At 50.1% G+C, this 10899-nt stretch overlaps 3 protein-coding genes across 3 annotated transcripts; all 3 read left to right on the forward strand.

The window, feature by feature from the left end:
- The first annotated feature begins 97 nt into the window (after window positions 1-97).
- Window positions 98-1543, forward strand: LOC122405096. The gene is made up of 3 exons (XM_043409599.1): window positions 98-255; window positions 874-1185; window positions 1257-1543. Exons 1-3 carry the CDS (start codon window positions 234-236, stop codon window positions 1316-1318), a joined length of 396 nt encoding a protein of 131 aa, XP_043265534.1. The 5' UTR covers window positions 98-233; the 3' UTR covers window positions 1319-1543.
- Window positions 1544-5235: 3692 nt separating this feature from the next.
- On the forward strand, window positions 5236-7872 carry LOC122405183 (leucine-rich repeat-containing protein 15-like). Its single transcript, XM_043409722.1, has 7 exons — window positions 5236-5467; window positions 5524-5674; window positions 5949-6020; window positions 6098-6241; window positions 6340-6727; window positions 7120-7379; window positions 7449-7872. The coding sequence occupies exons 1-7, from the start codon at window positions 5236-5238 to the stop codon at window positions 7870-7872; spliced, it is 1671 nt and encodes a 556-aa protein (XP_043265657.1).
- A 576-nt stretch (window positions 7873-8448) lies between these two features.
- LOC122394847 (cysteine sulfinic acid decarboxylase-like) lies at window positions 8449-10675 on the forward strand. Its single transcript, XM_043391996.1, has 8 exons — window positions 8449-8634; window positions 8701-8885; window positions 9047-9341; window positions 9400-9588; window positions 9664-9728; window positions 9858-10047; window positions 10174-10343; window positions 10429-10675. Exons 1-8 carry the CDS (start codon window positions 8500-8502, stop codon window positions 10673-10675), a joined length of 1476 nt encoding a protein of 491 aa, XP_043247931.1. The 5' UTR covers window positions 8449-8499.
- The last annotated feature ends 224 nt before the right edge of the window (window positions 10676-10899 follow it).

The following is a 10899-nucleotide window of genomic DNA, read 5'->3' on the forward strand; positions in this document are numbered from 1 at the left end:
GAGCGGAGGCGCGAGCAATTTCGAAAATTGCAGCTACGTGATCCGTCCTCTTCGGTCCTCCGGACGGACGGAGCATTCGGGTGGGGGGTTGTGCTCGTTTATAAGACCGATCACGACGACGCGACGACGTTTCAGTCGTTGTCCAACTCTGGTCAAATATCGTTCGACGACGATCGAGAGAGCGTCGCGAGTTTCCAAAGAAGTTGCACGAGCATCCAGGCTTCCTATCGACCATGAGGTCGGTCGTTTTCGTGGGTAAGTAGGATCGAAACGGTTTCTCGAATGCTTCGCGAGCAAGGTCGTCGGGATCGGGAGATTCGCGCGAGTCAGCTCGACTCCGAGGGGACGGATACGTAATCGCTTAATGGAGGGCCGAATTAAGGTTAACAGACGCTTCCTCGAGACATTGAATGGAGGTTACGCGACCGTTTACGTCGACCGTCCGGAGAACGGAAGACCAGCTTCTTCGAATATTTGTACTTTGATGTAATAAAAATATTATCTCGAGTTTAATAAAGAATTATCCTGTGCACTCGTTCCTGAGATAAACGATAGAAACTCCAAGAGTAGATTCGACAATTATAAGGTGAGTATAGAGGATGTTCTAGAGGCTATTACTAGCCAGCGATTTAAATCTATCGAGACCCTCGTCTATAATTTTCTCTTTTAACCTACGATAAGTTTCTCTTTTCTTCGAGTCGTGAATTTGGGGTTATTTCTATCTATCGAAGTGTTACATTTGGACGACACGGTTACTAAATATTCCGGAACGCAGAAATCGTGTTTATCGTTTTCTCAGGAACCATTGAAGCCCATAAAATTGGATGTTAGTCGATAGAAAGGTCTCGTTGTAAGCGTGGTTATTCCCCCCAGCGTTCATCGTCGCGTGCACGCTCGCGTTCCTCGCGGAGGATGCGCGCGCCGAGTTGTCGAGCACGACCACGGTCGCCCCCAAGCAGGTCAAGGATCTGAAGGAGATCAAGGAGACCGCTACAGCCTCCAAGGACCTCAAGGACGTCATAAAAGCGGGCAAGGAGGCTCAGAAGAACAAGAAGGACTGCTTGAAGAAGTGTGGTACCGATTACGATCCGATCTGCGTGCACGACCCCAACGACCCTAACTACAAACCTAGAACTTTTGGCTCTCAGTGTGCTCTGGACTTCCACAACTGCGAAATGGGAACGAGTAAGCGATGGATCGAGTTCTTCTAATATGCGTTCTAGATAGAAGGCTATAATTCTTTTAAAATTCTGCAGAACTCGCGGTGAAGGACAAGGGCGAGTGTTCTGGATCCAGCGGCGTGAAATTGGCCGGCTAAGGAACGACCCCGGTGAACCGTTTCTGCTTCGCCTGCCCGCTTCTTTCGTCGCGTCCACGCTCGGAAGAAGACTCCCAAGGCGACCGACCGTTGGACTCGTTTTCCGACTCGCACGGTCGTGACAGGACCTTCGAGATAACCCTTCCGGGGCTCGCCGTCCATGTAAACCAGCTTTAACTTTGGCTTTAGCTTTAGCTGAAATAAAAACTCCAACTGGGAAAAAGATACCGATATGACGATGATATTATTATAGTTGAAACGACGTTTGTGATATTAGTAGTAATTGATAGTTGTAGGTGTCGAATTTATAGACTCGGCGCGTGGGCTGAAAATTAAAGCCTCCGCTATCCAATAACCCTCCTATTAGTTAGAGTACGATTATTTTTCTTGTTGTTATTCCACTTCCTATCCTGACAATGGTGGACTAATCGTTGAATTACAATAATTTATTTCAACAGTATGCAAAGCTTGCGACTCGAATAGACACGAGAATATTTCTTGCCAGACATAATTTTGAGGTAATGTGCATTCACCAAAAATGATGATGATTAAGATCCGCAACCAAAAACAATTTCTTTCGCCGGTTTAGACCGGTTTGAGTTCTTGAAACTGGATTTCCAAAGTGGCCAGAATATTTCTAAGATGCTGGTGATCCGCTTAGTTGTCCAGGCGGTAGGGGAGGTGAACCCGTATGTGGTACATCACTCAGGTGGTGGATAGGGGCAGCATCTGGGATAAGATCATTAGTCTGAGAAGGCTGGTGATGGTCACATCCTCGCAGGGCATTACGGAGGTCAGAGGGAAAGCTCCAGCGGACCATTCACCGGTATGAATGAGTTGTGTGAATGCACTGGGACATGGGACATTTGTCGCGGGTTCTACCCTCAGCCGCGGGTCAGTCTTGAGGCTGGCAGTCATGGGACTTAGTCCCATGTCCCAGGACCGCTGACGCTAGTGATCAGGCGTCAGCAGTTGAGTGTGAATGCGGTGGGAGGTGTATCTCCCACCGAGAGAGGCCTGAAAAGGCAAGGCAAGGCGGGGGACTCTGTGATAGATGACCAGAGTCCCCCGCCAGACGCCTGACAATGGTCACCGTGGGGTTCAGAGATGCCAGAAAAGCACCGCCGGGTGCACACGTACACATGCCAGATACGCGTACGTGAGCTCGTGGAGTTTCGGAAAGTCGACAAAGGCAAACTGACGCATGCCCTCTTTCTCGATTCTCCGAAGCTGCCCGAAGTAATTTCGGATCGCCTCGTGGGAGTCGAGAGAGAAAGGCTCACATTTGCCTTATCGCTCTAAACAACTGAAATCCGACCTCACGTCAACGGCATACGATTTGGATTCTCGAGCCGAGATTCTCGACTGCCCAGTCCTCCGCCGGCCTCTACTGACTGCTGCTGACCATTCCTCATACTTCTGACAACGTATAGCGATTACTACGTGTTACTGCTTGCTCCTGCTGGTCTCTACATTCCTCTACATGCCTCTACATGTCTTTACATGCCCCTGCTGGCCTCTGCTGGCCTCTACTGGCCTCTGCCTCCCTCCGCTCGCCTTTGCTGACCGCTGTTGACCACTCCTGATACTTCCGACAACGTATAACAATTACTACGAGTTACTGCTTGGTCCTGCTGGTCTCTACATGCCTCTACATGCTCTACATGCCTCTACATCCCTCTGCTGGGCCTCTGCTGGCCCCTACTGACCACTGCTGACCACTCCTGATACTTCCGACAACGTATAACGATTATTATGTGTTACTGCTTGCTCCTGCTGGTCTCTACATGCCTCTACATCCCACTGCTGGCCCCTGCTGGCCCTTGCCGACCCCTGCTGACCGCTGCTGACCCCTGCTGACCACTGCTGACCACTGCTGGCCTTTGTTAACAACTTCTGACATGATATATATGTATTAAAACATTGTATAATGTAAATCTATGGCAATAAATGATATAATTACAAAGAATTCTATGTGTTCTCATCATTTTTTACCTTTCTCTTCCTCTCCAAATCATTACCTTAGTTATAAGACTCCCTGAAACTTCTTGGTTTCCCTGAACCCACTAGGAAGTCTTGAAACACCTCGGAAGTCCTGAAACTCAGAACTTTGCTAAAAATTCAGTGTTTCCAAGAATTTTCGGCGTTTCCAAGAAATTCCAGGACTTTCCAGCTGTTTCAGGGGTTTCCAGCTGTTTCAGGACTTCCCAGCTGTTTCAGGACTTTCCAACTGGCTCGGGATTCCCAAAATTTTAAGTCGTTTCAGGACTTTCCAATTGTTTCAGGGCTTTCCAGCTGTTTCAAGACTTTCCAACTGTTTCAAGGCTTTCCAGCTGTTTCAAGACTTTCCAACTGTTTCAGGGCTTTCCAACTGGCTCGGGATTTCCAAAATTTTAAGTCGTTTCAGGACTTTCCAATTGTTTCAGGGCTTTCCAGCTGTTTCAGGACATCCCAGTTGTTTCAGGACCCCCTTCAAATCTTTTCGAGGAACTTAGAAATTTTTGCCCGAAAAATTTTTAGACTTTGTTATTACGAGGACATGATATGGGAAGAGGTGGCACGTATCTTATAACTATGGGAATGCTTTGGAGAGGTAAAGAATGGTAAAAATGACGAGAACACATAGAATTCTTTGAAAGTATAACATTTATTGCCATAGATTTACATTTACAAAGTTTTAATACATATATATCATGGCAGAAGTTGCCAATAAAGGTCAGTAGGGGTCAGCAGGGGCCAGCAGAGGCCAGCAGTGGGATGTAGGGGCATGTAGAGGCATGTAGAGGCATGTAGAGGCATGTAGAGACCAGCAGGAACAAGCAGTAGCCCGTAGTAATCGTTATACGTTGTCAGAAGTAACAGGAGTGGTCAGCAGCGGTCAGCAGGGGCCAGCAGAGGCCAGCAGAGGGATGTAGGGGCATGTAGAGGCATGTAGAGGCATGTAAAGACCAGCAGGAACAAGCAGTAGCCCGTAGTAATCGTTATACGTTGTCAGAAGTAACAGGAGTGGTCAGCAGCGGTTAGCAGGTGTCAGCAGGGGCCAGCAGTGGGATGTAGAGGCATGTAGAGACCAGCAGGAGCAAGCAGTAACACATAGTAATCGTTATACGTTGTCAGAAGTATCAGGAGTGGTCAGCAGCGGTCAGCAGGGGCCAGCAGAGGCCAGCAGAGGGATGTAGGGACATGTAGAGGCATGTAGAGGCATGTAGAGGCATGTAGAGGCATGTAGAGACCAGCAGGAACAAGCAGTAGCCCGTAGTAATCGTTATACCTTGTCAGAAGTAACAGGAGTGGTCAGCAGCGGTCAGCAGGTGTCAGCAGGGGCACACCTCCCACCGCATTCAGACTCAACCGCTGACGCCTGGTCACTAGCGTCAGCGGTCCTGGGACATGGGACTAAGCCGCAGGACTGACCCGCGGCAAATATCCCATGCCCCAGCTCACTCACACACACACAGTTATACGCAATTTTTAATCGTGAGGGTGTAAGGCCACTTCGCAAGTTCCGCGACAAATGGATTGAACAGGATGGTATCAAACACTCGTTGATACAACCTAATTCAATGTATTTTACAAACAATATAACTCTTTACAATATCTTACAACTAGTTTAATAAAATAGACGTAGCACGTGAAGAGTCGTCAGGTGACCACGGAGGAATCGACCCGAAACAGAGAATTATTATTGCACGCATCGGGCGGAGAGGAGAGCGACAAGTTTCGCACGTTAAGAAGGGCAGAGCAGAGCGATTGCGGTCGATGGAGCGCAGCCATTGTTCCTCAATCTCGATCGTTACGCGAGCGTGGCGTCTAACGAGGATGCTGGGTCGGAAAGACGAGAGAGAGGTCGTTGATGGGAACTAGTCGTAAACGGTTCGCGACCAGTCGAAGAAGGAAGCTCCTTTCGGTTCTCGAGAATGATCTCCGTCGGTCTGAACGTCTGTATTTTGCTGATGCTATCGTCGCGGGTCCCCGAGACTCGGTCCTGGTCGGAAACGTCTCGCGACTGCACGCCCTCCAACACGAACTTCGAACGATCGACGGGGACGAGGATCGCGTCGGAGGAGAATCTCGCCTCGTCGATCCTCGAGGAGCTCGAGAGCCGTCTGTCGCGTCTCGAGAGAAGACTCAGGGCCGTCGAGCAGCCTGGTAAGTATCGGTTCCGTGACGTAGAACCGGCTCGTTTACTCGCGAGATGCGTTCAGTTTGGCAGATAGGTCTCACGGAGGAGGATTGGGAAATTTGCGCGGAGGGACCGTGCAGATGCCAACCGGAAACCAAGTCGGTGTCTTGCTGGAGGCAAGAGCTGTTGGACCTTCCGGCAGCGCAACTCGTCCCGAGAGACGTCTTGAAGTTGTAAGCGAAAAGAACAATAGGAACGGAGGATTCTAGAGGCCAATATAAGACGAAAATCAAGAATACAAATTTGTTGATCAAGGCTCCGTTAACGAGTTATTAGTAGAACGACAATCTGCTAACAGCTGCGTGCAACGTGACAGTGGTTCTCACTCAGAAAACTGTAAGGCTGTCGATAAGTCGCTAACTAGAGTTTCTTATATTGAGTGAGAATCACTATCGCTCTACACGTGGAACTTTAAGCGTTAATAACTTTCGCGAGCGTTCGTTACAGAGATCTGGGCGGAAATCGACTGACGGCGCTCCACAGGGACACTTTCCTGGACATGACGCGACTGAATCACCTGTGAGTAGAGAGCACGCGATCGTATTCCTTTGGAATCGTTCTCACCTCGAAGGATTCCGTTCGCTGGATCGTTTCAGGGACCTCAGCGACAATTCGATCGAGCACCTGCCCTTGAACTTGTTCTTCTCGTTGCACGCCGTCACGCACGTCAGACTGAGCAAAAATCTGCTCAGGGAGCTGCACCGGTCTCAGTTCCTGAGCACGCGAAACCTGCGCATTCTGTGAGCCACCGAACGAACATCATTTTTCATAATTTATCGCGGTTCAACTAGATTCTAAATTGCCCGTTATTTTTTCATAAATCAAACTCTCGATGCAGCGACGCGTCCTCAAACAGGCTACGAACTCTGCCGGACAGCCTCTTCTTGAGCACCAACTTGCTGGTGATGCTCGATCTCTCTTGCAACCGTATCTCGAGTCTATCGTCGGGCACTTTTCGCGGACTTTCGACCCTCGAGGAGCTTCTCCTGGGGAAGAATCGTCTCCTGACTCTACCGATCGACTTGTTCAGCGACCTGACCAGCCTGAAACTCCTCGGTCTCGAAGACAATCGACTCAAGGACCTACCGGGCGAGGTGTTCCGCGGGCAGACGTCGCTTCGCGAACTGAACGCCAGGGGTAATCAGCTCACCGAGATATCCGGTGGTCTGCTGGCTCCTCTCGAACGACTCCGCTCTCTCGAGATGTCGAACAACAAGATAGCTCGGGTAAACTAATCCCTTGGACGCATATTTTAACCCTTTGCACTCCTACGTCGAGTGTGATTTCGACGTCAATTTTTATCTCAGATGCTCCTTCGTCAAAGAGATATCGTACACATGAAAATTACAAAACGCAACAACAGTGTGATTCGACGTCAATTTTTATCTGAGAAGCTTCTTCGTTAAAGAGATATCGTACACATGAAAATTACAAAACACAACAACAGTGTAAATAAAACAGATATTTCAACAGGTAAATTTCAAATAAAACACTTAAAGGCAAAAAGGTTGGGAGCTGCTGGTAACAAAATTCAAATATAATTCGGAGCGCAAAGGGTTAAGTTATTCAACTTTATAAGCGTTTTGAGGTTAGGTCTGGGTTTGTTGCCTCGTGACAGATCGACCCATCCGCCTTTCGAGGTTTGCTCGCGCTGGAGGAGCTTCAGCTGGGCCACAATCGAATACGAACATTGGCGCCGGATCTCTTTTCCACGACCGGCTGTTTGGAACGATTGGTGCTCTATGCCAATGGCATAGAGAGCCTGACGCGCGGCGCATTTCGCGGTCTGTCCAACCTGACGTCTCTCTTTCTGCACTCGAACCATCTCAGGATGATGCATCCCGAGTTGTTCCAAGATACGCCCAATTTACGAAAATTGTGAGTCGAATAACAAGTCGAGGGAACTTAATGTTGTGCACACAAGTTGCACAAGTCGTATCACTGCAGGCAACTGGAGTCGAATTACCTAACCTCGTTGCCGCCGCGAATTCTGGACCCCATGCCATACATCGATCAGCTTCGTCTCGCTAGGAACCCCTGGCACTGCGACTGCGCAGCCTCGTACCTGGCCATGTGGCTGCAGAAAAGGTACCTGGCTCGAACGAACGGGTCCACGGACGCGACGGAGAATCTCAGCGTATGGGAATTCGGGGCAGGGGCGATGTGCAGGGGCCCCGGGACTCTGGGAGGAAAGCCTCTGATACGGTTGACGTTCCACGAGCTCTGCGAGGGTCAGTGGGCCTCGATGAAAGGCCTGGCCCCCAGAATCCCCGTCGACCTGGTGGGCACCAGCGGTCAGGTCACCGGTCCATCCGACACTCTGTCGCCCAAAGAACCCGTCTCGGTATTTAACAAACCCTCCGTTTGCTAGCACGTTTCACTATCTGACGAAACCTGAATTTCACAACGCCAAATCGATCCACTTTTCCTGCCTGCAGGAGATTTTGTTCAAATGGAAATTTGTTGCAGAGTCTATGTGGAATTAATCGAGGCATCCCTCTGGTGGCGAGGGTGGGCAGTGTCGCAAAATGTTCGAAAGTGAACAGAAGCATGTAGATATCACGAAATCGCGTTGACCGTTCCTAAACACCACCTAATTCCACATGGACTACAACATATTTTAATTCCAACGTCTCGTTTTCACGTAACGTTTCTATCGACAGGTCTAACCTCTTTGGCGCGGACACGGGACGGATATTGCAAGTGGACACGTCTTTATCGCTGTTTATTTTCAACATTTCTCTCCCGACGTTCTTATCTCACGCGTTTTCTCCCCGTTAGCTCGTAATCTGTCGCTTCCGCGATTTGTTGACCCGCTCGACCGCGCCTTGTCCGATTGCACGACGCGACGACGCGTGTTTGCCGAGAGGTCTACCGCGTAAACGCGTGCCCCTTTCGATATCGCGTTGACCGACCGAGCAACCGAGCAACCGAGCGCGATGACGAGACGCTCCGTCGCGTAGCCGACACCGATTCGAGCAACAGTTCACAGTGCACGATGAACGCATCAGCATCCGACGATGGAACGACGTTGCTGCTGCAGCGACTGCTGGAGATTCTGCGGGAGGAGCACGCGTTCGATCGCACGGCCAACGAACCCGTCGTGCGATTCGTTCAACCGAAAGAGCTACAGGTATTTCATCCTCGAGAAATCATGCTCGTCTGGCGAAAGCAATCTTATCGCAGAACTTATTTGCAGAAACGATTCTCGGTGGACTTGAACGAGGAACCGGCCACCGAAGAGGAGATCGAGACGGCGATCAGACAGACGATTCGATACTCGGTGAAAACGTTCAGCCCGAATTTCCACAATCAGCTGTACGCGGGCACCGACGAGTATGGTTTGGCTGGCTCATGGCTGACGGACATCTTCAATACGAGCCAGTGAGTCTGACACGGACACGCTTCCACGTTCAACGTAAACAGAACCGATCGGATACATACATACATATATACGTTCACAGTCGATAACGATGCTCTTTTCGTTGAACGTAAATATGTTGCAAGTGTGTACAAAACAACACTCACGATACTCGATCCGTTAGATACACGTACGAGGTGGCTCCCGTGTTCACGCTGATGGAACGAGAGGTGATCGAGAGGTCGCTGGAACTAGTGGGGTATCCTCCGATGCCAGAGGGCGACGGTATCCTCAGCCCCGGAGGAAGCATCGCAAACATGTACGGTATGGTGTTGGCGAGATACAAAAAGATCCCGGGTATCAAGGCTAAGGGACTGGTAGGCCTGCCACCGCTGGTCTGTTTTACCAGCGAAGCTGGTCACTACTCGATCACGAAGGGGGCCCACTGGTTGGGTCTGGGGACCGATAACGTCTACAAGGTACACTTGCTCCAACCAGGTTCAACAACCCATTTCAACGTTCCTATTTGCACGATAGGTAAAATGTGATGAGTTGGGCCGAATGCGACCAGATGCCCTGAAGGCTGCTATCACGGAGGTCAAGGGCAAAGGACACTTACCGTTCTTCGTGAACGCCACCTGTGGAACCACGGTCCTCGGGGCCATCGATCCCTTGCCAGAAATCGCGGCGATCTGTCGCGAAGAGGATCTATGGTTACACGTTGACGTTCGTACAAGTATGATGTTCGCACAGACTGGCGAGAACCGCGTAATGCAATTCGAACACGGTTTTCTGTTGCAGGCCTGCCTGGGCGGTACGTTGTTGCTTTCGGAGAAGTATCGAACGCGATTACGGGGAATCGAACTGTACGTGATTTCACCGATTTACTTTCTTTTCTCGCTTTTTTACGCGTCCTAATCTCGGCTAACGATACGCCCGCGATCTTTGTCATTTCACCTCTATCGATCGATCGTACACGTCAATACCGGTTGCAGCTCCAATTCCGTGGCGTGGAATCCGCACAAGATGCTCGGCGCCCCGTTCCAGTGCTCCTTCTTTCTGGTCAAGGGAAAGAACATTTTGCACGAGGCGAATTGCGCGGGCGCCAGGTACCTCTTCCAGCAGGACAAGCACTACGACGTGTCCTGGGACACTGGCGACAAGAGCTTGCAGTGTGGAAGGAAGGTACTAACTCTCGTACGAGTAAACGATGGTCCTACAATTTCAGTTCGACGCAAATAGCTTTATCTATTCCTATCCTATCATTTCACCCTGTTAACTACGAATAAATATTATGTTTGACTATTGTAGGTTGACGGTGCCAAGATGTGGCTGATGTGGAAAGCCCGCGGGACCCAAGGACTTCGCGAATCCGTGGACGTAGCGATGGCCGCGACCGAGTACTTCTTCCAACGAATCAAGAACCGCGACGGTTTTCGACTGGTCCTCCCAGAGTTCGAAAGCTGCAACGTCTGTTTCTGGTGAGCGTTTCGAAACATGTCCAAAACGACTACCTTCCTGAAACCGAATAATATGAATCGACGTGCAATCTACCATTTGTTTCAGGTACATACCACCTAGCATGCGCGGTCGAGAGGAAACGCAGGACTGGTGGGACGAGTTGTACAAAGTCGCCTCGAAGGTCAAGGAACGTATGATGGTCGAGGGGTCGTTGATGGTTGGCTACACGCCGCTGTCGTACAATAATCTCGGCAATTTTTTCCGTATGGTGGTTACGTGCCAACCTCCACCGACGGAAGCTTCCATGGACTACGCTATCGAGAAGATCGAAGAGTTCGCCAGCGATTTGTAATCGACCAGAGACGCGTTTCGAGATAATCTATCGCTCCGAGGTCCCCGCTCGTGACGATAATGAGTTCTATGCTCGACGCGCTCGTTCGTAATAGGCGTTATTATTATTTTTATTGTAACCGATACGTTGCCTTGCCCTTAGAGGCCGTTGGAACGCCGCGATAACGGTCGACCGGTTCGCCTCGAGGATGAAAGAAAGGAAAAGCTGGTTTTGCCGGTGTAAAG

This window comes from Colletes gigas, unplaced genomic scaffold (assembly GCF_013123115.1).
Source record: "Colletes gigas isolate AHSC1104 unplaced genomic scaffold, ASM1312311v1 Colletes_gigas_Sc00004, whole genome shotgun sequence".
In the NCBI taxonomy this organism is placed as follows: Eukaryota; Metazoa; Arthropoda; class Insecta; order Hymenoptera; family Colletidae; genus Colletes; species Colletes gigas.

Excerpts from the sequence above, each read along its gene's own strand:
- LOC122405183 (XM_043409722.1), top strand. The coding sequence starts at position 5,236 with ATGATCTCCGTCGGTCTGAACGTCTGTATTTTGCTGATGCTATCGTCG. Across the intron at positions 6,728-7,119 it reads CGAACAACAAGATAGCTCGG|ATCGACCCATCCGCCTTTCG; the intron begins GTAAACTAATCC and ends GCCTCGTGACAG. Across the intron at positions 7,380-7,448 it reads ACGCCCAATTTACGAAAATT|GCAACTGGAGTCGAATTACC; the intron begins GTGAGTCGAATA and ends GTATCACTGCAG.
- LOC122405096 (XM_043409599.1), top strand. The coding sequence starts at position 234 with ATGAGGTCGGTCGTTTTCGTGG. Across the intron at positions 256-873 it reads GAGGTCGGTCGTTTTCGTGG|CGTTCATCGTCGCGTGCACG; the intron begins GTAAGTAGGATC and ends TATTCCCCCCAG. Across the intron at positions 1,186-1,256 it reads CAACTGCGAAATGGGAACGA|AACTCGCGGTGAAGGACAAG; the intron begins GTAAGCGATGGA and ends AAAATTCTGCAG.
- LOC122394847 (XM_043391996.1), top strand. The coding sequence starts at position 8,500 with ATGAACGCATCAGCATCCGACGATGGAACGACGTTGCTGCTGCAGCGA. Across the intron at positions 9,342-9,399 it reads GGACCGATAACGTCTACAAG|GTAAAATGTGATGAGTTGGG; the intron begins GTACACTTGCTC and ends TTTGCACGATAG. Across the intron at positions 9,729-9,857 it reads CGATTACGGGGAATCGAACT|CTCCAATTCCGTGGCGTGGA; the intron begins GTACGTGATTTC and ends TACCGGTTGCAG.